This window comes from Haliotis asinina, chromosome 11 (assembly GCF_037392515.1).
Source record: "Haliotis asinina isolate JCU_RB_2024 chromosome 11, JCU_Hal_asi_v2, whole genome shotgun sequence".
Lineage (NCBI taxonomy): Eukaryota > Metazoa > Mollusca > Gastropoda > Lepetellida > Haliotidae > Haliotis > Haliotis asinina.
The window spans coordinates 35627058-35650524 of record NC_090290.1 but is presented as its reverse complement, the minus strand read 5'-3'; the positions used below and the strand labels follow the sequence as shown (position 1 = coordinate 35650524).

At 41.2% G+C, this 23467-nt stretch overlaps 2 protein-coding genes across 4 annotated transcripts in view; both read left to right on the top strand.

The window, feature by feature from the left end:
- Nucleotides 1-4533, top strand: part of LOC137256589 (integrin alpha-4-like) — a 30732-nt gene extending 26199 nt beyond the window's left edge. Inside the window, exons 18-21 of the mRNA XM_067794464.1 lie at nt 654-773; nt 1296-1388; nt 2280-2396; nt 3532-4533. Coding sequence (XP_067650565.1) covers nt 654-773; nt 1296-1388; nt 2280-2396; nt 3532-3723 — 522 coding nt within the window. The 3' untranslated portion in view covers nt 3724-4533. The remainder of the gene's footprint in view (nt 1-653; nt 774-1295; nt 1389-2279; nt 2397-3531) is intronic.
- Nucleotides 4534-13310: 8777 nt separating this feature from the next.
- LOC137256588 (integrin alpha-8-like) overlaps nt 13311-23467 on the top strand; it is a 32462-nt gene continuing 22305 nt past the window's right edge. For all 3 annotated transcript variants that reach the window (XR_010954570.1, XR_010954569.1, XM_067794463.1), the window contains exons 1-8: nt 13311-13488; nt 16339-16460; nt 17564-17649; nt 18875-19090; nt 20006-20051; nt 21127-21213; nt 21627-21709; nt 22889-22951. Coding sequence is in view for 1 of the 3 variants with exons in the window: in XM_067794463.1 (XP_067650564.1) it covers nt 13322-13488; nt 16339-16460; nt 17564-17649; nt 18875-19090; nt 20006-20051; nt 21127-21213; nt 21627-21709; nt 22889-22951 (870 nt within the window). In the remaining 2 variants the exon portion in view is untranslated. The remainder of the gene's footprint in view (nt 13489-16338; nt 16461-17563; nt 17650-18874; nt 19091-20005; nt 20052-21126; nt 21214-21626; nt 21710-22888; nt 22952-23467) is intronic.

Genomic DNA, 23467 nt, shown 5'->3' with positions numbered 1-23467 from the left:
TCACGCTGACCGCCCGGGTACGATTCCCCGCCTGGGTACTATGTGTGAAACCTATTTCTGGTGTCCCCCGTTGTGATATTGCAGTAATATTACTGAGAGCGGTGCAAAACCCAACCCAGTCACTTCAGTTTGCGCAAAGTGTCTACTATAGTGAATGTTTCAGGGTCTTTAATATCGACGAAAGGTTCTTACTCCGTGGAGGCAATACTGAATTAAAACAGCTTGTTTTACATTTGCTTTGTGTTTTAATTTCTTTTTGAATCGGTATCATAGTACACGCGTTGCTGTCATTTGTAGAACGTCCAAAACACGATCTGTTTGAACATCATTTTAGAAGTGAGTAATGAGAAATTAAGATAGTTTATAGAAAACAATCTTTCATTCTTATATATGATGCGACGTTTCAGTATAGATCCTTAAACAGTTGTCAAGCAGGAAAGTCAGACACTTATAAGATAACAACTTCTTTACTATATTTCATTATATATGATGGGACGTTTCATTATAAATCCTTATATCACCTTGCCTGACAACGGTATATGGATCTCTACCGAAATGTTACGTCATATATGATATAAAAGAGGTTGTTATCCATGAAGCATCTTACTTTCTCATCCAAACGTTAGCAGTTGCTGTGGTTGTCTGGTTTACAGGACTGTGCTGACTTCAAGTGTGTTGAGTACACGTGTCCTTTGCATCATCTCGGCCCGGGTAGTAGCGCCATCGTCAACATAACCGTCTGGATCCCAGGAAGCAAACTCCCCTTTCACGAGGTGGGTAAATTCGTGCTCAAATTGGTGGTATTCTGGATGTGGTTGATCACCATTAGTAACGTCAACAGTTACTAGAGGCAATCTTCTTGTGTCCGCTTGCCTACAGTGTCCTTAGCGCTTCGGTGATCCTTTCTTGTTCAAATGAGAACGTTGAATGGCTAAATATCTCGAAATAAATGCACAAAACATAACGAAATGTGAAATGTGACGTTTTATGATCGATTACGGAATTAGATGTTTCAGAAACTATCATGTAACATTTTGTTTTCACTCTTCACACCGAGGGGGTGACAAACAGCTGGTTGAACAGCGTCGACATACACTCCCGGTGCAAAGCAGTTGGTGACTAGTGGAGCAGACTGTTAAATATTCGTGGCACTCGTTGAACGAATATAACACACTTTTCCAGGCATCAATGTTTTGTTTCCCTCGCCTGTTGGTGTTCGTGGTCGATGACGTTGCATTGCCGATGCCGTATAATGCAGGAAAATACCTTATTTATACCTTATAATATCATTCCAGGGGTTTGATTTTCTGAGATACTACACTGAAACCACCGTGATCCAACCTGACCACCCCCTGTTCTACCCATGGGGACAAGCTGTCAATACGAAGGTAAGACGGCTGATGCGGAATCCTGCCCATCCCTTGCTGTGCTCTTGGGACAGGCTGTCAAGACCATGGTAAGAAGGTATGAGGCGGAATCCTGTCCAACCCTTGCTGTGCTCTTGGGACAGGCTGTCAAGACCACGGTAAGAAAGTATGAGGCGGAATTCTGCCCATCCCCTGCTGTGCTCTTGGGACAGGCTGTCAAGACCACGGTAAGAAAGGATGAGGCGGAATCCTGCCCATCCCTTGCTGTGCTCTTGGGACAGGCTGTCAAGACCACGATAAGAAAGGATGAGGCGGAATCCTGTCAGGTGGTATTCTGGCAATCCTTTGCTGTGCTTTTGGGACAGGCTGTCAAGGCGAAGGTAAGAGTGGGGAGGCGGAATTCTGGCCATCCTTTGCTGTGCTCTAGGGACAAGCTGTAGAGACGAAGGAAATGAGGGGTCAGGCGGTACTCTTCCCTTCCTGTTCTCTTGGGACAGGCTGTCGGGACGAAGGTAAGAGAGTGTCAGTTGGCATCCCACCCGACCTTCCCGTACATCTCCCTTACATAGCACGGGGTGAAACCAGTCGTATCTTCAAGATACCAAGTTGTCTGACTCACCACTATCCTTCACACCTTACGTTCTGCTCCTCCAGTTCTCTTGACGGGGGCTTTTGGGGTCGCCTAGTGGTTAAAGCGTTCACTCGTCAAGCCAAAGACCCAGGTTCGATTTCGGACATGGGTACAATATGTGACAGTGACAGTGGGGCGGTTGCCCGAGTTTGCTGTCAGGAACAAAGCCTTTCTAACACTATGGTTAACATAGACGAGTGTATTGTTAGGGGATCATCATCATCGTCATCATGCTTTAGCAGGATCTGACACACCCCGACTCAATGTTCCTTTGTTTACAGGTAATGACGCCAATCTACCCCGAAAATCCACCCGGCAAAGTCAACATCTGGATCATCGTCGGCAGCGTCATTGGCGCCGTCATCCTCCTCATCTTAATATTCATCGTGCTGTTGAAGGTAAATTGTCTGAACAATAAATTGCTCATCGTTACAGTTGTATGGACTGTGAACTGTTCATTGCTATGATTGTTTGGACTGTGAAGTGTTTATTGCTGTAGTTGTCTGGACTGTGAATTGTTCAATCTTGTAGTCGTCTGACTGTCAATTAGTAGTTAGCAGGTAGTGCTTGCCTGGCGTGGAACTTGTTCATCGCTAATGGTGTTTGACCTGACCTGATAGCTGTCTTCAAGACAGAAGTTATGTGGACTGTTAACTGCTCATCCTTGAAGTTGTGTGGTCTGTTCATTGTTCTACGCAATAGTTGTCTGTATACCCTCCGGCGTTGTAGTTATTTGGCTTATACATTGTTCAACATTGTAGTTGTCTGGCCTATAAATCGTCCAACGTTGTAGTTGTCCGATCTGTAATTTGTTCAACATTGTAGCTGTCTGGGCTATAAATCGCCCAACGCTGTAGTTGTCCGGCCTGTAAATTGTTCAACACTGTGGTTATTTCCATTTAAATTGTTCCACGCAGTAGCTATTTGAATTGTAAATTGTCCAGGTTTGTAGTTGTCTGGCCTGTAAATTGTCCAACGTTGTAGTTGTCTGGCCTGTAAAGTGTTGAACATTGTAGTTGTCTGGACAGTAATTTGTTCAACATTGTGGTTATTTCGATTTAAATTGTTCCACGCTGTGGCTATTTCGATTGTCCAGCGTTGTAGTTGTATGATCTGTAATTTGTTGAACATTGTAGTTGTCTGGCCTGTAAATTGTCCAACGTTGTAGTTGTCTGGCCTGTAAATTGTTCATCATTGTTGTGTGGCCTGAAAATTGTCCAAGGATGTAGTTGTCTGGACAGTGAATTGTTCAACATTGTGGTTATTTCGATTGGCCAACATTGTAGTTTTCAGGCATGTAAGTTCTTCAATGCTGTAGTTGTCTGGACTGTAAATTGTTCAATGCTGTGGTTGTGTGTGATGTGAATTATCCAGCTTAAATCGCAGTGCGGACTCACCAACAATTAACAAGTGTTTCTAACCAATCATTCCTAACATATTACGTACTGTGTTGAATCTCAGCTTGAAAAGATAAACATGGCCTCATTTATTACGCCCATGCTTCATGTGACTGTCCCTTGAATATGTTTCCAGTGTGGCTATTTCAAGCGGGAGAAAAAGGGAAAGGTGCAGAAATGGAAGCGAGAGAGCGGTTACTACGGGAGAAACCAGTCACGTGCTCCACGAAATAGCAAAGCCCCTGAAGATGCCAAAGAGAGTCCAGAGGAGTCCAACGGAGTTCCCGCGGAGTCTGCCAAAGATGAAACGGGAGCCATGCCGTCATAGAGAAAAATAGAGGTTAAAACAGTATATGTATTTTTTTTTTAAATAATGGAATTTTCAAGCAAAAGTGTCGACTCGGTTTTTAAAAATAAACACATTTGTCCAGCAAAAGAATTGCTATGAATAAAAATGTTCAGTCCCTCCTTGAAAAGGAACAAAGTATAACAAAAACATTGCTCTAAGTAAAAAAACTACTCTAAACCTTTTTCAGCTTAAACAAACTGAAAACCATTAATGCTCAATCTCTCACTGAAAAGAAAAGTGAAGAAAATAGTGTTAAAAAACCCGAAATATTCGTAAAAAAACGCTGTCCTCAGCAAATCCATTCAGGGTGGACACAATATAGTGAACTGAAATCCCCAATTTCTCCTTGAAAAGAAAAGAATGTGAAAACGAAATATTTGTGTAAAAAAACGTTCTGTCCTCACTAAACCTATTCATGGTGTCACAGTATGGTAAACTGAAATTCCCAATTTCTTTCTGAAAGGAAAAGAACGTAAAAGGCAAACCATTCATGTAAAAACGCGCTAGAACGTGCTTGTTAATCTCAGCTTTGCATGGCTAAACTGTTATCTTGATGTGAATTATTCAATTCCAAACACACTCTTCTACAATGGTTCTAAATACATATCTAAAATTTACATACATTTAGCTACATACTGAACTAAAGATCATGTATTCACAGATTGGACGTCTCCTGTTTATGAATTAATACAATCCTATATTTCTGTTATATTTACATTTGCTTAGGGATTATGTACAATAGAGTTTGCTACAAATATATGCCACTGATTAAAGATTTGCTGTTAGGTATCTATTTTTGTAATCTTTTACCTAGTTTCAACATTCAAATTTCGGACTAGTGAATTATTTTGTGGGTAGTAACTTCCAGGCATAGCTAGCTCCAGTGGCTAGCAAAATTTGGAAACTATATAGTTTCACAAACTGCAGCAATGTAGTAGTTATGGTTCCACAATTGTTTTCCTTGTTCAACGCGTTTTGTAACCAGAAAAGTCAGAATTGTTAACAGTTCATATCATGAGGCAGGTTTAAGCGTAAGTTTACACTTAGTTAAGGGTGTAGAACATTATTATACCTGCAAGAACATCTTCAACTTTGAGTTTCAGTCATTTTTCCACGCTTACGCAAAAGTACCAGCGAGCTTGGTGATAAAATTAGGAAAGTGTTATGGGACTTTGAAGATTTTGTTACACAGTGCGTTGTTATTACATGGTGGGTTGCCATATAAGGCTATGTTCGCCTTGTATTTCGGATCACTATGCCTGATGTGATTTGTTTCAAATACAAGTGGTTTGGAATATGAACACCGTGTGTGTATAAACGCTGTTTAGAGGCGGCATCCATGACCGCATGCTGTGTATGAATAATAATTACTGTCATTGACTAAATCATTTCAATATGTTGCTTTAAAACTCGCGGAGACATTGGCCACTCAGTACCTATGTGGCTATATAGAACCAAACAATAATAAGATCAGATCAGACAACTACATATTCAAGGGACAATCATATGAAGTATGGGCGTAATAAATGAGGTCATGTTTATCTTTTTAAGCTGAGATTCAAATGGTACTTAATATGTTAGGAATGGCTACTTAGAAACACTTGTTATTGCGGTTGGTGAGTCCACACTACGATTTAAGCTGAATAATTCCCATCCCACTCAACTACGGCATTGAACTATTTACAGTCTAGACAACTAAAACGTTTAAGAATTTTACAGTCCTGACAACTACAATGTTGACCAATTTACAGGCCAGCAAACAATTTACAATCCAAATAACTACAGTGTGGAACAATTTACAATCGAAATAACGACAATGTTGAACATTTCACTGTCCCGACAACTATGTTGGATCGTTGGACAATTTTCAGGCCACACAACAATGATGAACAATTTACAGGCCAGACAAGTACAATGTTCAACAAATTACAGATCATACACATTTCACTGTCCAGACAACTACAACGTTGGACAATTTACAAGCCAGACAACTACTACGTTGAACAATTTTCAGGCCACACAACAATGTTGAACAATTTACAGGCCAGACAACTACAATGTTCAACATATTACAGGCCAGACAGCTACAGCGTTGGGCGATTTACAGCCCACACAACTACAATATTTAACAAATTACAGATCGGACAACTACAACGTTGGACGATTTATAGGCCAGACAACTACAATGTTGAACAATGTATAAGCCAAATAACTACAACGCCGGAGGGTATACAGACAACTATTGCGTAGAACAATGAACAGACCACACAACTTCAAGGATGAGCAGTTAACAGTCCACATAACTTCTGTCTTGAAGACAGCTATCAGGTCAGGTCAAACACCATTAGCGATGAACAAGTTCCACGCCAGGCAAGCACTACCTGCTAACTACTAATTGACAGTCAGACGACTACAAGATTGAACAATTCACAGTCCAGACAACTACAGCAATAAACACTTCACAGTCCAAACAATCATAGCAATGAACAGTTCACAGTCCATACAGCTGTAACGATGAGCAATTTATTGTTCAGACAATTTACCTTCAACAGCACGATGAATATTAAGATGAGGAGGATGACGGCGCCAATGACGCTGCCGACGATGATCCAGATGTTGACTTTGCCGGGTGGATTTTCGGGGTAGATTGGCGTCATTACCTGTAAACAAAGGAACATTGAGTCGGGGTGTGTCAGATCCTGCTAAAGCATGATGACGATGATGATGATCCCCTAACAATACACTCGTCTATGTTAACCATAGTGTTAGAAAGGCTTTGTTCCTGACAGCAAACCCGGGCACCGTCCCACTGTCAATCAAGAGAGTGAATGAGTTTGGTTTTAGGTCGCTTTTAGCAATATTCCAGCAATATCACGGCCCGAGACACCAGAAATGGCCTTCACTCATTGTACTCATGTGCGACATCGAACACGGGTCTTTGGCCTGACGAGCGAACAAGTTAGAATTCAGCAACCAGTGCTTGTCGGAAAGGACGACTAACGGCGTAGGGTGTTCAGGTTCGCTGACATGGATGACACATGTCATCATATCTATCATAGATCGATGCTCAGTCTTTTAATCACGGTATTGTCTGGTCCAGACTTAAAAATGCAACCAACGACCAAAGCTCACATTTGGCGTATATTCTAGATCACCAACGTTTCTGTTACTCTATATACCCTTACACCCGTGAAGATTCGGGTTGGAATCCTTGCTACTAACGGTATCAGGTGGTCAGGCTCTTTGACTTGGTTGACACGTCATCATGTCCCAAATGCGTAGATCGATGCTCATTATGTAAATCACTGGATTGTCTTGTACGCGATGATTTACAGACGGCTGGGATATTGCTGAGTGCGGCGATAACAACAAACTATCCAACCAATTTATTCTATTGCGGGTATAGTACCGTTGATGTCACTATATGTCCCTGCGGATGTGCCGAAGCATGTGTAAGTGTTGATATAATAAACGAACGCTTACAACCCTGGTTTCATTTAACTCCATGCAGTTCCGGTTGTAAGGCACGATATTGTTGCTCCAGATGAAACGACCTGGCTATGAAAGGGATAACTGCAAAACGCGTCCTTTTGTTTTGGATCCAGTGGGTTGATTTTCTGTGGTACTACACTGGAGCCACCATGATCCAACCTGACCAGCCCCTGCTCTACCCCTGGGGACAGTCTGTCGAAACGAAGGTAGGGTGTGCGATAACCTTACATCCTGTGCATTTGAGGGCTTGTTTTGACGAGGGTTATTACATCCTGTACACAATCACAATCACTGTACTTTTGGCTCAGTTTGTCTAAACAAAGGTAATATGTATGATATTCTGACAGCCGCTCACTGTACCCATGGCTATAGACGAAGGTAAAGGGGGTGATATACTGACCGTCATTTCCCGTATTTCTTGGAGAGAAGGTCTGTGACTTTCTGGTCATCACTGCCTGTGATCTTGGGCATGCTGCAGAGACGACTGTGTAGTTAAGACGCGCGATATTATAACCGACTGTTTGGTACAGACCAACAACTTTATTGCTTTATTGCTATCTCAATAGTATGTTGCTAAAGACTATTGCTATCACAATAGTTGTTTTCCCCTCAGTGTCACCCCTAGTTTTAATTTTGAGCTTTGACGTTTAATGGATTTTACATGCAGACAGACACAGTTCGACAGGCCATATAGCGTATAAGTCTCAACTCGATATTTCCGCTAATGAGCTGTTTTCCGTCTCCTTTTGCGCGCACCAACTTGCGATATTACTGTCGTAACTGGGATTTGGGTGTTAGCCAACCCTTTTACCAGTTACCTGTTACGATGACCGTTCTGCCTTATTGGGGGTGCTGCCAGCTCTGGTGGCATACTCGCTTGGTCTGTCCGGGGGGCTACATCTAGGAATAAGTGGTCTGACGACCGGGATTCCTAACTAACACATAGCATTCATGTACTGGCACTTTGGCATACGATGAATAACTCAACACAAGTTTCTATAATCACATCGGTTTACTCGATCCCTCTCTTCATAACAATTGGTCTTGGCCTGGACAAGGTAGGGCAAGCTCTCGGAATGTGAACGTTCTGCTGTCTCTTCAACCCGCACCGCACCTCGCACCTTTTTAGTGCTGCGGTATCTTTTTAAGGTGTTCGAGCCTGCTCCACCCTTATCACATGACCCTCTACAATCTCTCTGATTCGTTAGAAGTTACATCATTCCATGGTCTAAATCTCAGTGATAGATGTATAAATCGTTTCTTGTATGTGAATGCAATTTTCACCTTATAACATTACTTCCTGTTCCAGCTTTTCGTTGACAATCGTATATTCAAGAACCAGTTCTGGTTCTAAACTGCGGGACAGCCAAATATGGCTTGACTAGACCGGACCACGTGTACAACCATACTTGACCGTCATAGTTGTTAACTGTCGTAATAGTTGACTAATTTATGGATGATGATATGAGGTGTTTGTTATTCCTGCGTGGGTTATCAGTTCCTCTCTGTCACCTGATAACCATGAAACCATTCGGAAAGGTATGAAACGTTGTTTGTCACCGGAAGTACTAAACAACCTAAGGTCTCGCGAAGTATCGTGACCTACTTACAGACTCTATTTTGTTACGGTTGCACTATTGTTATATGTACTAAACTAAAAGAAACGCAAGTTTAAAAAATATGAAATCTCATAAACGTAAGCGTTCGTAATAATGTCTTTATTTAGAACTTGACAAAAGTTGCGTTTCTTTTGCAGTTGAATATATATATGACACATCCGTGACACACGCAGTTCGGAGGGAACAGTTTTGACCAAAGGAGGACCCATCTAAGATATATATGACCTTTGTTGCCACTTCTTGTGACATGAATTTCTTGTCGTTGAAAGGTTTGTGTAAATTCACATTAAAAAATTGCGACGCGAAAGTGAGTTTGTACATGAGTAGATGCATTATAAGTAGATCAATATAACTCCTTCCCAACACTCACACAGACGTGAACCGTTTTACCCCTATATCCATGTAGTTAATACACACCTAAGATCATGTAATGATGTCTGTTGCTTGCAAATAAACTGCTTCCATATGAAAATATCTAAGCAGATGATGTCTAAAATATCGTAAATTCTATTTGACAAAATACGAGTAAGATGCATTGTTTCATAGTGTTAGATCGCTATTTGTGGCAAATAGATAACAAAGCATACGACGTTATGAGCGACAACGTCTTATTGTCCTTTTGGTCAGGAAAAGAAAGCAAGGTAATTACGTACGATCAGCCGACGAAAGAATTAACCAAGTTATAGACTCAACTAATCAAATAGCAGCCAAATTGGAATGTTAATTAAATCCTTTCTGTATACTGACTTCAATCCTTGTGGTCAGTGTGTGCATTGTCCGTTATCCACTATTTGTTATGCTGCAAGTTAGTAGCTTGAGGAAAAAATGTCACAGATAAAAAGTCACAATACAATAATATATGTACTAGTAATATAATATACTCTTTAAAAAGGAAACTTGACAAAGTGGTTTTAATAGTTCTCTGCGGTTTTACCAAACACTTTCTGGATATTCAGGTTTGGAAGTCTGTAAAGTGATGATTTTATGCGCCCAGTAAATAAAAACCCAAACAGCATGTCAAGTTTCATTTTTTGAAGTGTATATATGGATGTAACAAGCTCGTCGATGGACTAAATCGAGTTGTTGCTCGGGTTGTAGCTTCCGGGTTTTAAGTGCAAAGAGCTTGCACAAAGTCACATTGTAGGAGAATGCAAGAAGCCATTTGTACATACGATTTTATTGATGTAATGTCTGCGTCAATTTTTTTCATGCCTATATTCATATGACATCTGATGTCAGTTATGCCATTAGCGTGTGAAATAACATGCATAAATACTTTAAAGTTAGAACTGCATTTTGTTTTTTAGCGTTTACAGGCATGACAACATGTACATTATAATCGACCCGTGAAGGTCCTGGGGTAGAATAGGTCTTCAGCAACCCATGCTTGCTATATAAGGCGACTGTGCTTGTTGTAAGAATCGACTAACGGGATCGGGTGGTCAGGTTCGCTGACTTGGTTGACACATGTCATAGGTTCCCAATTGCTCATGCTGTTGATCACTGGATTGTCTGGTCCAGACTCTATTATTTACAAACCGCCGCCAGACAGGTGGAATATTGCTGAGTGCGGCGTAAAACTAAACTCACTCACTCACTACATTATAATCACATTACAAGAACAAGAGAAAGCTACAGCGTACAGATCAAAAGCCAACAATCGATCTTCCTCTTGAAGAAACTTGAACACAAGCTCGGTGTTGGATGTAACTAAGAAGTTCATAGTTCAGGAAGTTGGACTTGCTTAAACTTTCTGCACCACAGTTGCCTGTCAAAATCGTTCAGTTTAACACTAATTATTTTCGTGTCCTTGGAAATACGTTGAGACGGGAAAAACCTGAAACACATTCCGAAGAGGGTGTCCATCATTGTTTTATCAAAGGTGCTTCCACCTTTCACGTTTCCTCTTACATTTCTGCTATAGATTTCACCCAGAGTGAACATTCTGACGATGATTTCACCGGCTAGAGCGTCTCTTGCTGTTGAGCCGTGAGAAAGGCACTGCACATCCACAATTTGTCTACTTGTTATAACAACCACTGTGATCGTTCCTCGTTAATGTTCACGGGTACATCGACCGGTTTCAAATCCCAAAACTGGCGGTTGGTCACCTTCCGTTGTGTCTGTTCCGATACATTTTCATTGTAGGATGGTTCCTTCTCTTTTCTTATTTCACTGTTCAGTGTGTCCATAGCACCAATGAAAGTATCTGTTTATCGTTGAACAGACTATTCAGTTGACTAACTGCCCCTTCCAGCCTCTCCAAACGTTGTTCAATTCTGGAATCCTCAACATGTCTCGTGCACGGTATTGTTGTTGAAGGAGTTGCAGTCTAGTAAAGATTGACCTACAAGATTGTGGTCCTGTGGCAGGGTTTTCTCCTCTATGCGGTGATTCATTCTCAACACATCCATCATTATTGCATCAATTTTGATTCAATCCCATGTATCTACCAGTTTCGACAATCGTGCATTGAAAGTACAGTTCCCTTACCATTTTTTAAAAATTTATAGAAGGCGAATAACTTACACCAGCTCTTGTTGGTGTCTTCCGCTTGGACTGGGAATGGGGATGCCTCGATTCTCTCTGAAATATTTTCATTAATTATTAACAACGGCAGAATCTGTATTGCTTTCTTGCTGCATATGAAGATCAAATATACAAGAGTGAGAGGTTAACACAAAAATGCTCATTTCCTCAGTTCAGCAGTTATTCACAAAATGTGTATTTGTATGAAACATTTGTAGATGTCGTTTTCTTTGCACATTTCAAAACATTTTAGAAAAATGCATTTCCTGTCATTTAGCGGAGTACCATTCCAACGACAAACCTCTACAGGTTGACGGTTGTTACTGTAGTTTGAAATTTTAACAATGTAAATGATGTGTTCTGGAGATATATAAAGCTATTTTCAAACGATAAAATATCTGTAGCTACAAGCCTTGGATGAATCATAAAAAGCATAAACGAATTTAGCACATACGGCTACTCGTGTCTTTGTAACACATTTGATACATTCAGAAGAATAGTTAATTTGATTAATGCTCTGAACATGAACAGCGCGATTGTAGTGCCATTATATCTAATTTTTATTATATATAATTCTGAATAGAAGATAAAATGGCTTCCTGAAACGGCTTTAACATTAGTTTGTTTTCTTTGCCATTGAAGAGCGCAACAAGCATGCCCTTATCATGATCACAAGGATTCGATATAACATACTCATGTCATTGTGTTTAAACCATTCAAATCACCGAAACACACTTCTGCACACTTTTATTGTATATTTTTTTAATAAATGTGCTCACCATGTAGCTGCCGTTGTGTGTTTGAATTGTGGTGGAGGGTTGGTTGTTTAAGGCCGAGCTCGTTATTAAAAGTCGTATTAATGCACATAACTGTATTATTGTCGAATAATGTTGATATTTCAGTATCACAATTTGAGAAACTGCTGTACTGACGACTAAAAAGTAATCTTGTCTGTTCCCGTAGTCCACGTGTTTGGGTTTTTTACGTAAATCGACCGTATTACCACGTGCTGTTCATTGTTATTCAGGCTTCAGATATTTAAAGTAGTAGCATGTTTCATTGTAGATTGATTTTCACGGTTTTGTTTGTTTGTTTTGTTTGGGGTGGGGAGGAGTTCAACAAAATTTGCATTCTGCATAGAAATCAAAATTACCTAACGCCATTTTACAATCTGGCATATCTGGTTAAGCATAACGCCTTTTAAACCATGTACTCAGAAATAAAACCATCTATAAAAGCTAATACATGTATACATGACGTGGGTAATATGTTAAGGACATAATTATACTGGAGTAAGACAAAGTTGCATGCTGTTTCCCGTTCTTTTCTCTGATCTTTCACATTTAGGAAGTAGCAAAATTAATGAAATAACATCAATAGCATCACATGATTTCTAATTCTTTCTGTTTGCTGCTGATGTTGCCGACTGTTAATTGTGGTCACAAGTGAACATTGTAGAGAGAATTTCCAGAATTGAGTGAGTCAGCAGAGTTTTATGTCGCTTTTGAATCTTTTACTAGTGGATACACAGTGCCATTTAGAAATGGCGTATGTTATATTTGGGATTACGCTTTCCCAATAAACTACAGATTCTATAAATACTTTCGGTTGACTTTGAGTGGTGGTGATTAGGTGCATGAAATAGGGGTGTGGGTTCGAATCCCGAATGGGACTCAACCAACAAATGAACTGGATTCTGCACTTTACGGAGAACGTGTAATCCTAAATGAAACACATGCTATATTATCATTTGAGGTGTACTTGTCACTCCCATGAAGGAGGTGCCCATTATATGGTATATGGTGCGCTCCTTTTATATGGTATCTCTTACGTCATGGGCTCAGTCAGAGCAATAATGTCATGAATACTTGATCATCCTTCCTATTGGCGCGGAAGTCGGCCTCACTCGACCAGTCAACACTCACTCAGAATCCAGCATGGCGACATCTGGACGGGCCGCTCTTCCAGTTCTTCTCTGTCTATTTCTTGTAGATGTGTGTTCCAGTTACAACATTGACGTTGTCCACGCACGTGTCCTCCATGGGCCAAGACAAAGCATGTTTGGATACGCTAGTGCCTTCAAGAGGACTCAGTCTGGATATAAGTAAGTGAAGGAAATTATTGTATTGTCACGTCTTTCAACAGGAAGTCACTGCAAACGAATCGAGTCTGTGTAACGCTACCCACAGTCATCTCGTGCTACAGGTTTCGTTAACGTAACATTCAAATCTTGACTTCTTGCTAAGATCGCTTCGTGGAATTGTATCCTAGAGAAATGTACTCAATTATAGGTCTTTGTGAATATTTACAAGCCGCTTCCCCGTCGGTATAAAGGTCCGAGATAGAACTGGCATTCACCATCCCATGCTTGTGGTAAGACTCGATGAAAGGGGTCGGGGAGTAAGACCGTTATGTACTGACAGACACGAAAAAATGGAACATTGCTGAATGAAACGTTAAACAAAAAACATAACTTGTTTAACACGTTCTCAATTTTCCTTGTAATTAAGTTTAATGTTAGATATTATACAATATGCCAACCCGATTTGGTTAGAAATTGTTCGGCTCAGATAAACTGCATGTATTCCCTTATATGTAGTGAAGTGTAATGTTATGACCTTATATGGAGCATCGAATTGTTTCATTAAGTTGATTATAGTACTATGTAGTGTCAGCATCTGGCTATAGTTTAACTAAGTGCAATGCAGTTGTTGATGCCGCACATACCAACACGCAGGCTATATGACGTCGCAGTTTAGTCGAGTCTGGACGAGACAATCCAGTGACTGGCACCATGAGTAAAGATCTAGAATTTTTAGAAACGATGACACCGACAATGACAGCAAACATGTCCATCGGTAGTAACCCGATTTGTGTCCTGAAAGTCCGATATAGCGTCATATAGGTGACTATAGACCGATTTGTAGCGTATAGCTTGCTACAGTTCAATATATAATGTCATACAGCTGACTGTAGTGCAGTATCGCTCTATACAGTTGGCTATAGTGCCATACAGTGTCATACAGCTGACTATAGAGCAGCAATGTACCATATAGCTGACTACAGTCCGATATAGTGTCATACCGGTGACCATAGTCCAGTATTGTACCATCTAGCTTGGTGAGTCGTGACATCCCAATCGAAACCATAGGTAATAATTTATTCGTAAGTAAATTTCTACAAAAGGATGATATAAGCTTAGTTCCAAGAGTAAGTACATTCATTCTACTATAGTGCAGTATTGTACCATCTAGCTGGCTATAGTCCCATGTAGTGTCATACAGGAGACTGGAGTGCAGTATTGCACCACATATCTGGCTATAGTCCGATATAGTCATACAGGTTACAATAGTGCAGCATTGTACTTTATAGCTGGCTATAGTCCGATATAGTCATACAAGTGAGTATAGTTCGATGTTGTTTCGCTTTCCATATTTGGGTGTTGTCACGGCATATTGTAGTGTTAAATAGCTTATTGCAGTCCCACATGATGCGGCATAAAACTAAACTCACTCACCCGCTCCATCAACATGACGACAGGTGGCATTAGAAATGGGCTTCACACATTGTATCCATGTGGGGAATCGAACCCAGGTCTCCGGCGTGACGAGCAAAATCTTTAACCACTGGGCTACCCTACCTCCCCAGCGGCAGAATAATGTCGCGTTTAGTGTCATACAGCTGACGTTCTTCCAGTTTAATGTCATGTATTTGTGTGTAGTTATGAATCGTTACATACTGTCACAATGGTTACTCTGCATTTAGTTTGTAGTTTCTGTTACAACAAATATCTATACATGTTCAGGGCTTTCGAACGATACCCGCCATCAAAAGAATCGGCTCACATGTTATTTGTACGGAGCTTCGAAAACGGATTTATTTGCCCCTGGTTTATCCCGTTACCGTGCGGAAAGTCATTAATATTGGGGAAAAGACGACCATAGATATTATTTGAGAGATATTTTAATAATAACTTTCAGATTTCGCGAGAATGAAAATATGAAAGGGGGAAGGGGAATCTAGCGGGATCGCATCGTGGCTCTCCTGAGCTGGAGGATATAATGACATGTAACAAAGGAATATCGCTACTCGAATATAATCGCCCACTTCTTGAAAGTGCTTGTGCAGACAACAGAACAATAGCAATCGGGCCCACTATTAACAGTACTTGTCTGTCGCTTACGTGGCATTACAAAACAACAGGAAGCAATCACCGTGTGTGAAGTGACGCTTCCGTGTTGTTGCTTTCATAACATAAAATGACAAAGTGAGTATACTGATCAAAGTCTTAAAACTAGCAAACTTTTATCGTCGCATTTATGGTATTGACTGCACATATTCAATCGCAAACTTTTATCGACGCCAGACTGTCCTTGTTTACAGTATCGGAGTCAGTTTCACTTGTTCTGGCTTGAGTTCATTCCTCGCTCTCATCTCTACACATACCTTTCTTACCTGACAGTCATCGTTGCAACGGAATTCGGAAACTACACCCCCGCCTCCCATTCACTTTGAACAACTTCCTGATTCCGATGAGAACGCCTTGTCACCTTCTGATATTGCATGCTTTTGGGGCCCATATACGTATTCAACACAGACAGCTGCACATGCAGGGAAAATTTATATCCTTCTAGAGTATCAGTGTGGATGAGTGCTTGCGTGTGTGCGTGCGTGCGTTCGTGCGTGCGTGCGCGTGTGTGTGTGTATGTGTGTCCGTGCTAGTTACAAATCCTATGTCAGGTGTATCCGTTATTGCTATACGGATCCATGGGAACACACACTAGATACTTTTACATTGCCGTATTGACGCCCACAGGTAAATATCTCTCCCAACCAAACGTCTGTGACACTTCTGATGAAGCCCACTGAAGCGTCTGAAGATTCAGTCTACATACTTATTTCTTTACCCATCTCTCCGTGACATACGTGTGCAGACCTTGTTTTCTTTTTCTAGGCTTATCGTGGGTGCACCCAAGGACAATTCTGCACGAAGAAACGCTACCGGTGCCTCGCACGAATGTGACGTGACAGAACCCCTGAATTGTGTACAGACATATAAGATCAATCACGACGATAGTGAGTTATCTATTTGTCATTCGAACTTCATCGACGAAAATTTTATACAGTGAGTTCATACATTAAATGCAGTGTTAGAATTAGGTGCTTTTATTTGTGTTTATAAAGACTAGATTACTGAAATCATCGATAACAATCTAAGGTGTTCCAAAACCAATCTCTGAATGCAACGACTGTCCATGCAAAGGTTACTTGGGTTGTTGTTTTACGCCGCAATACTCTAACAGTATGGCGGTGGTCTGTAAATAATCGAGTCTCGACCAGACAAAAAGCATGAGCATCGATCATCACAGATGGGATACTATGACATGTGTCAAACAGGTCAGCGGGCATGACCACCCGATACCGTTTGTCGCCTCTTACGACAAACATGTTTGTTGTTTCTTTGCGGGCTTATGCAAGGATAGCTCAGTATACAGCAATATGAGGTCGCTGAACAGTTGGCATCTATCTGGTGTTGGTGTGCTGTCAAGTCTCAGAGCTCAGGTCACAAATCAGCTAATCAGCTGAAGTTACGCAACGTTGGCCATTGAGAGTCCTTGGATGGGGGACCGTGTTTGCCAGGTTGTCTTTCAATGATTTCTGTCCTGGGACAACGAAGAACACCTTACACATTCGGTCTCACCTTAAGGAATGTGTTCAAAATTGCCTGTGTTCACCCAGCGGTGAATGGGTACCTGATGGAATACGCCATATGACAATTAACCTTCAAGCGTCTCACAGGAGGCTTGGGTTATCCGGAAAAATAACGTTCTATGCGCTTAGAGTTCAGCGTGGCCTTTTTATTATAACGGCCGAATGAAAAGCATCAATTCATTGCACCACTAACAAGACGTAAATTACTGAACACAAATGTTTGTGTATGTGAAAAGAAACTTTTTGTTACTATGTGTTAACAAATACCTGTTAATACCTTCCCATTTTCCGTTTTATCATTATCGGGTCTCTAGTTAAACCGAGGAGACTTTCAATTAATTTGTAAAATAACTAAAATACATTCTGAAAATGGCCGAGACGAATGGCATTCACACACTCACTCATTTTATACACCGAAGCTATGAAGCACTGAAGTTTGTTAAATGCTTTGATTTCTTGCCCCCAAGGCGATCTGGAGTCAATATCTGGAACCTTGTATAATTCCCACGAGATGTATGGCTCTGTCATCCTGCAGTCGAACGACACAACTACGGTAACTATGACAACGCACAGGGATAACTCTAGCTCAATCACCCAGTACGTAGCCACTCACTGTTCAGAGTTGCGTCCCTTGGCATACCAAGGTTCAGTAATGTATAGTTGGATGTCCATGTTTGCCTGAATATGATGCTATGTTTCTCAGCACCTGAGTTGAGAGAATGGGCTCACGGTGTTAGCTGGACGGTAGGGTAACCTAGTGGGTAATACGTTTGCTCATCACGAACCGGGTTCGATTCCCCACATGAAAATGTGTGATACCTGGTGGCATATTGCTAAAATCGACGTAAAACAAAAGTCATTCAGATTCAGTCATGATACAGATATTATTAATCACAAAGTAAAAGAGTTCGTCAGCATTAATCAAAGATACCACAGTGAGTCAACATAGGTTATTTTGTAAACAGACACCACAGTAAGTTAGCATAGAGCATAGAGTAAACAGACTTTGCAATGAGTCAGCATAAATCATGTAGTAAACAGACGCCATAGTAAGTCAGCATAGATAACAAATAAACAGACATCGCAGTGAGTATAAAGACCACAGTCATTCAACATAAATCACAGAGCAAACAGATATCATAGTCAGTCACTGAGTAAACAGGCATCCTTGAGTGTGTAACGTATTTGGGTGTAGTAGCAGCAGTAGTAGAAGTGGTAGTGGAAACAACAGCAGTAGTAGTAGTAGTAGTTGCAATAGTAGTAGTAGTAGTAGTAGTAGTAGCAGTAGAAGTAGTAGTAGTAGTAGTAGTAGCAGTAGTAGTAGTAGTAGTAGCAGTAGTAGTAGCAGTAGTAGTAGTAGTAGTACTAGCAGTAGTAGTAGTAGTAGTAGTAGCAGTAGTAGTAGTAGTAGTAGTAGCAGCAGCAGTAGTAGTAGTAGTAGTAGTAGCAGTAGTAGTAGTAGTAGCAGCAGTAGTAGTAGTAGTAGTAGCAGTAGTAGTAGTAGTAGTAGTAGTAGCAGTAGTAGTAGTAGTAGTAGTAGCAGTAGTAGTAGTAGTAGCAGTAGCAGCAGCAGTAGTAGTAGTAGTAGTAGTAGTAGTAGTAGTAGTAGTAGTAGTAGTAGTAGTAGTAGTAGTAGTAGTAGTAGTAGTAGTAGTAGTAGTAGTTTCAGTATGACGTAGTATCAGAATTTGCAGTAAATGCCCTTGTTCAAAACTCGACAATACAGATTTCTATACCAGCGGTTGGTCTACAGGACACACATTTACCCCTTGTTGCAGATATGCGCGCCCCGGTACGTTGACTTAGCGTTCGAAGACCAGAACTATGCGTTCCTCATTGGACGATGCATCGCAGCCAAAGATTCAAACGTCAAATACTCGTATCCTTTGAAAATCTCTGGGGCAACTGACTATGTTCGGACAAGAGCAGGGTCTTCCAAGTACATATATTGGAACGGTATGGGAGAGAGCGGAATGTCAGGTGATGTAATGGAGGTAAGGCATATGATGCTTGTCAACATATTAATACTTCAATCACAATACAGTATTTATGTCCCACATTTGTGGTGACCGTTCGTGTAATTATTTGAGTGGTTACTATTAGTATCTTCACCAACATTATTACGCCTAACACTAAACTCACTCACTCACTCATAAGGCCTAACGGTTTGGCTTTTTAAAATATACTTGCTGCTTGACTAGTATTAGATGAGCCACGACCTGACAAATGGCGGCCTTCAGAATATTCCATTTGAAACAGGAGGGAATCAGGTTGTCGTCTAAATATTGAAAAATTCAATTTCCTCGTGTGAATCGTTTTTTGCTATGCCAAATCGTGTTAACAGTCACGGGTTAAACTGTAGCAGTATTGATTTCACGCCTCGGTCAGCATGTATTGCACGTGCTTAATCGCCAGTCTACCTGTATCAACCAAGTGTATTCGTCCAGATGACTTGCCCCGCTCGCTTGTAACAAACGCTCTCTCTGCGCTGGCTCATCAAATGCTTGTCAAGCAGTAATCTTTTTGACAAATTGTATGTGTTAGGTGCTTTGAAAGATGTGAAACGTAGATGACCTAGAGATATTTCTCGTATAGCGGTATATCTTCCTGAGACCCCATGCTTGTACTCGGGGGCAGGTGGCGTAGCCTGGTGGGTAAAGCGTTTGTCACACCAGAGTGTCCTGTTCGATTCCCCACATGGGTGCAATGTGTAAAGCCTATTTTGTGGTGTCCCCCGCCATGATATTGCTGGAATATTGCTAAAAGAGGCTTGAATCTATATTCATTCACTCACTCACCTTTTCTCAGAAAGCCACTTGTTTTGATACTTGTCCAACATTGTTTGGACTGCCATTGTTAAATAACTTGCTGTTTCCGGGTAGCGATTCAGCTTATTGTTCTTATTTCAGGACGGCACAGTTCTGTTAGGAATACCCGGCTTCAAGGAGTGGAGTGGTTGGTTACCAGACTTAGTTATGCGTCACCATCATCTTTATAGCTTAGCCCTCAGTGGTGCCGCTTTGGTAGCAATGGGTTCTTTCTGGGTGAGGGGTAGCTGGTCATGCCATTGAAACCAAGAAATATTTCATAGGGGTTTTTCCACTTCAATTACACAGCATATGACATCATATCTATCTATCTATCTATCTATCTATCTATCTATCTATCTATCTATCTATCTATCTATCTATCTACGTGTATATGTGAAGGGGTGGGGGTGGGCGGGTGTAATGTATATGTTGTATAGTTTGGTTCGAATTAAAATATATTTTCTGAAACAACTCGAAAACAGGACTTGCTGAGAGAGAACAGCACGATTTCAGACAAATTGGTCAAAATTAGATTTTATGAATACTATTAGGCAAAAACATAGCTGATGGAACAACGCAGAATATCTGCTGATGAAAGTTGAAAACGTCTCTGACCCGTGAAGGTCCGGGGTAGAATAGGCCTTCAGCAACCCATGCTTGCCATAAAAGGCGACAATGCTTGTCGTAAGTGGCGCCTAACGGGATCGGGAGGACAGACTCGCTGACTTGGTTGACACATGTCATCGGTTCCCAGTTGTGCAGATCGATGCTCATGTTGTTGATCACTGGATTGTCTGGTCCAGACTCGATTATTTACAGACTGCCACCATATAGCTGGCAAATTGCTGAGTGCAGCGTAAAACTAAACACACTCACTCACTCACTGAAAACGTCTCTGATAAAAGTTGAACATGTCTCTGACCAGGTAGAAAATATCTCTGGTGTCAGCAGAACATGTCCACGATGAAAACAGAAAATGTCTCTGATGAAAGTAGAAAATGCCTCTGATGAAAGCATTACATATATCGAACTCTGATGAAAGTAGACAACTATCCTTACTCACTACCATGAGCATGACAAACCTGAACTGAAGTTCACTCCAACAAATTCAAATTTCCAACACACATTCTCATATGACTTATGAATGTCTAATATTAGCATGCTGTTTATAAACTCCATATACCCACTCACATTATGACAACTGTTGGTTTTTTCCACAGGGGGTGTGGTAATGCTGAGGAATAACATCTTTTCATCTGTACAGAGATTCAATATTCCCTTCATAGTTCCTGATTACTCTTATCTAGGTAAGCCGACAAGTGATAGGACTCGATTAGTATTCTGCAGTGTTTATGTCTGTTAGAACACACCTTGATAAACTGATAAGTGATAGGACTTGACAAGTATTCTACAGTGTTTTTGGCTGTTAGAACACACCTTGGTAAACTGACAAGTGATAGGACTTGACAAGTATTCTGCAGTGTTCATGGCTGTTAGAAAACACCTTGGTAAACTGACAAGTGATAGGACTCGACTAGTATTCTGCAGTGTTTAGTCTGGAACTGAAATGTGTAACAAACTCACAAAATATCCTCTAAACATTTGAAACATCACAATGCCAATAATGCATAGTTTGGCCGCTTTAAAAAAATGTGTAACAATCTATTTCATTTATTCTTCATGACGTGATTTGTAACCATGGAAACTGCCTAATCAACAGGCTACTCCGTGGCGACGGGGACCTTGTGTGGAAAAGGAGACCCATGTTTCGCCGCAGGTGCCCCTCGTGCAGAGATGGTCAAAGTAAGAGTCAGATACTACATCACTTGTATTTGAATGAGTATAACAGAAGATGAGGTGAGGTGAGGTGTGGTGAGGCGAGGTGATGTGAGGTTTAACGTCGCTCATATGACGACGTGCATGCGTGTGTATGTGTGGCTGTTTGTACAAGCCCAAACGTAAGCTGGTTCTATAGTGCCAGTTCACTGAGATACCATACTACAGCTTGTTCAGCATGACCTGATCGAGTGAATACTGATGCGTGACCGTAACACGGCTGGTTGGGTCTATTATTATGAAGGGGTGCACCTTTGTCACTTCATTTTCAACATGTTCGAATAGCCGAGGCAAGGTCGTTGTTTAACATTTTCTGTTCCCCTATTTAATGAATTTGACTCGAGCTGCCGTCTGTCTCAATAGTCCTACCGAGTCATATATCCAACCCTGTCCCTACCATTATCCTCATCCTTACTCCTATCCCTACCCCTATTCCTAACTTACCCGGACTCCATCCTTATCCCTACCCTATCCCTACTCTACCGTTACACTTTCCCCTATCCCTACCCTATCCGTACTCCATCCCCACCCCTTACCCTCACCTTTACCTTACAGCTACCCTCCCCCCCATCCCATACTCTAAGCCTAACCTTACCCCTTTCCGTATCCCACCCTATCCCTTCCCTACAAATATCCCACCCTATCCCTATCCCTATCCATTATCCTAAGCCTATAACTACCGTTAACCCCATCCTACTCTACCCTTACTGCTATCCCGCCCTATCCCTATCCCCTATCCCTCGCAATACCTTATAAACCACAAACTCACTCAAGGCAGAGCCAAAGTCAGTGAGTCAGTTTAGTAATACGCCGCAATATTCCAACTATATGGCGGCGATCTGTAAATAGTCGCGTCTGGACCAGACAGTCCAGTGATCAACAACATGAGCATCGATCTGCGCAACTGGGAACCGATGACACGTGTCAATCAAGTCAGCTAGCCTGACCACCCGATCCCGCTAGTCGCCTCTTACAACAAGCATTGTCGCCTTTTATGGCTTGCATTGGTTGTGGAAGGCCTATTCTATCCCGGACCTTCACGGGCGGGCTGAAACCGAACATAGTCCAAGTCTTGGTCCCACTTAATACTCAACCATAACGAAAATATGGCCTAATAGCGAGTGATACCTTTTCTTTATTTTTCAGATAATAATATATATCAAGTCAATAAACAAGCTTTCTCAAGTTCAAACCCTGGAAGGCGAGAAGGTAAGGTGTACTGCGGAAAGCGTCACAGATGTGTCGGGGGAGTGCGTGAGTGAGTGAGTTTACTTTTACGCCGCACTCAGCAGTGGAGGATATAATAGTGCGCTTGTCGTGTTATAACGATATCTTTATTATTCCAAACCCACACAGGTATCTACAGCTATACATTTGCAATCAATACAGTTATCTTGCAACATACCGCTAATACCGGCTAGAACTGGTATTAAGCTGTTACACGTGCTTGCCGTCAAGGGCAACTAACGGGATCGGGTGGTCATGCTCGCTGACTTGTCATCGTATCCTTACTGCGTATCGATGTCAATCTCTGGGTTGTTTGGACCAGTCTCAACAGAGTGCGGTTTATGGCTGAGTGTGGCATATCACAAATAATTATGTTTTAGACAATAATAAATAATCATGATTTCATGTTGATGTACATTGTTAACTGCACTTTTGCATTATATCATGCATATTTGTGCTAGAAATTTGGGAGATTTCTTTCTGCTATTCAACGTGCAT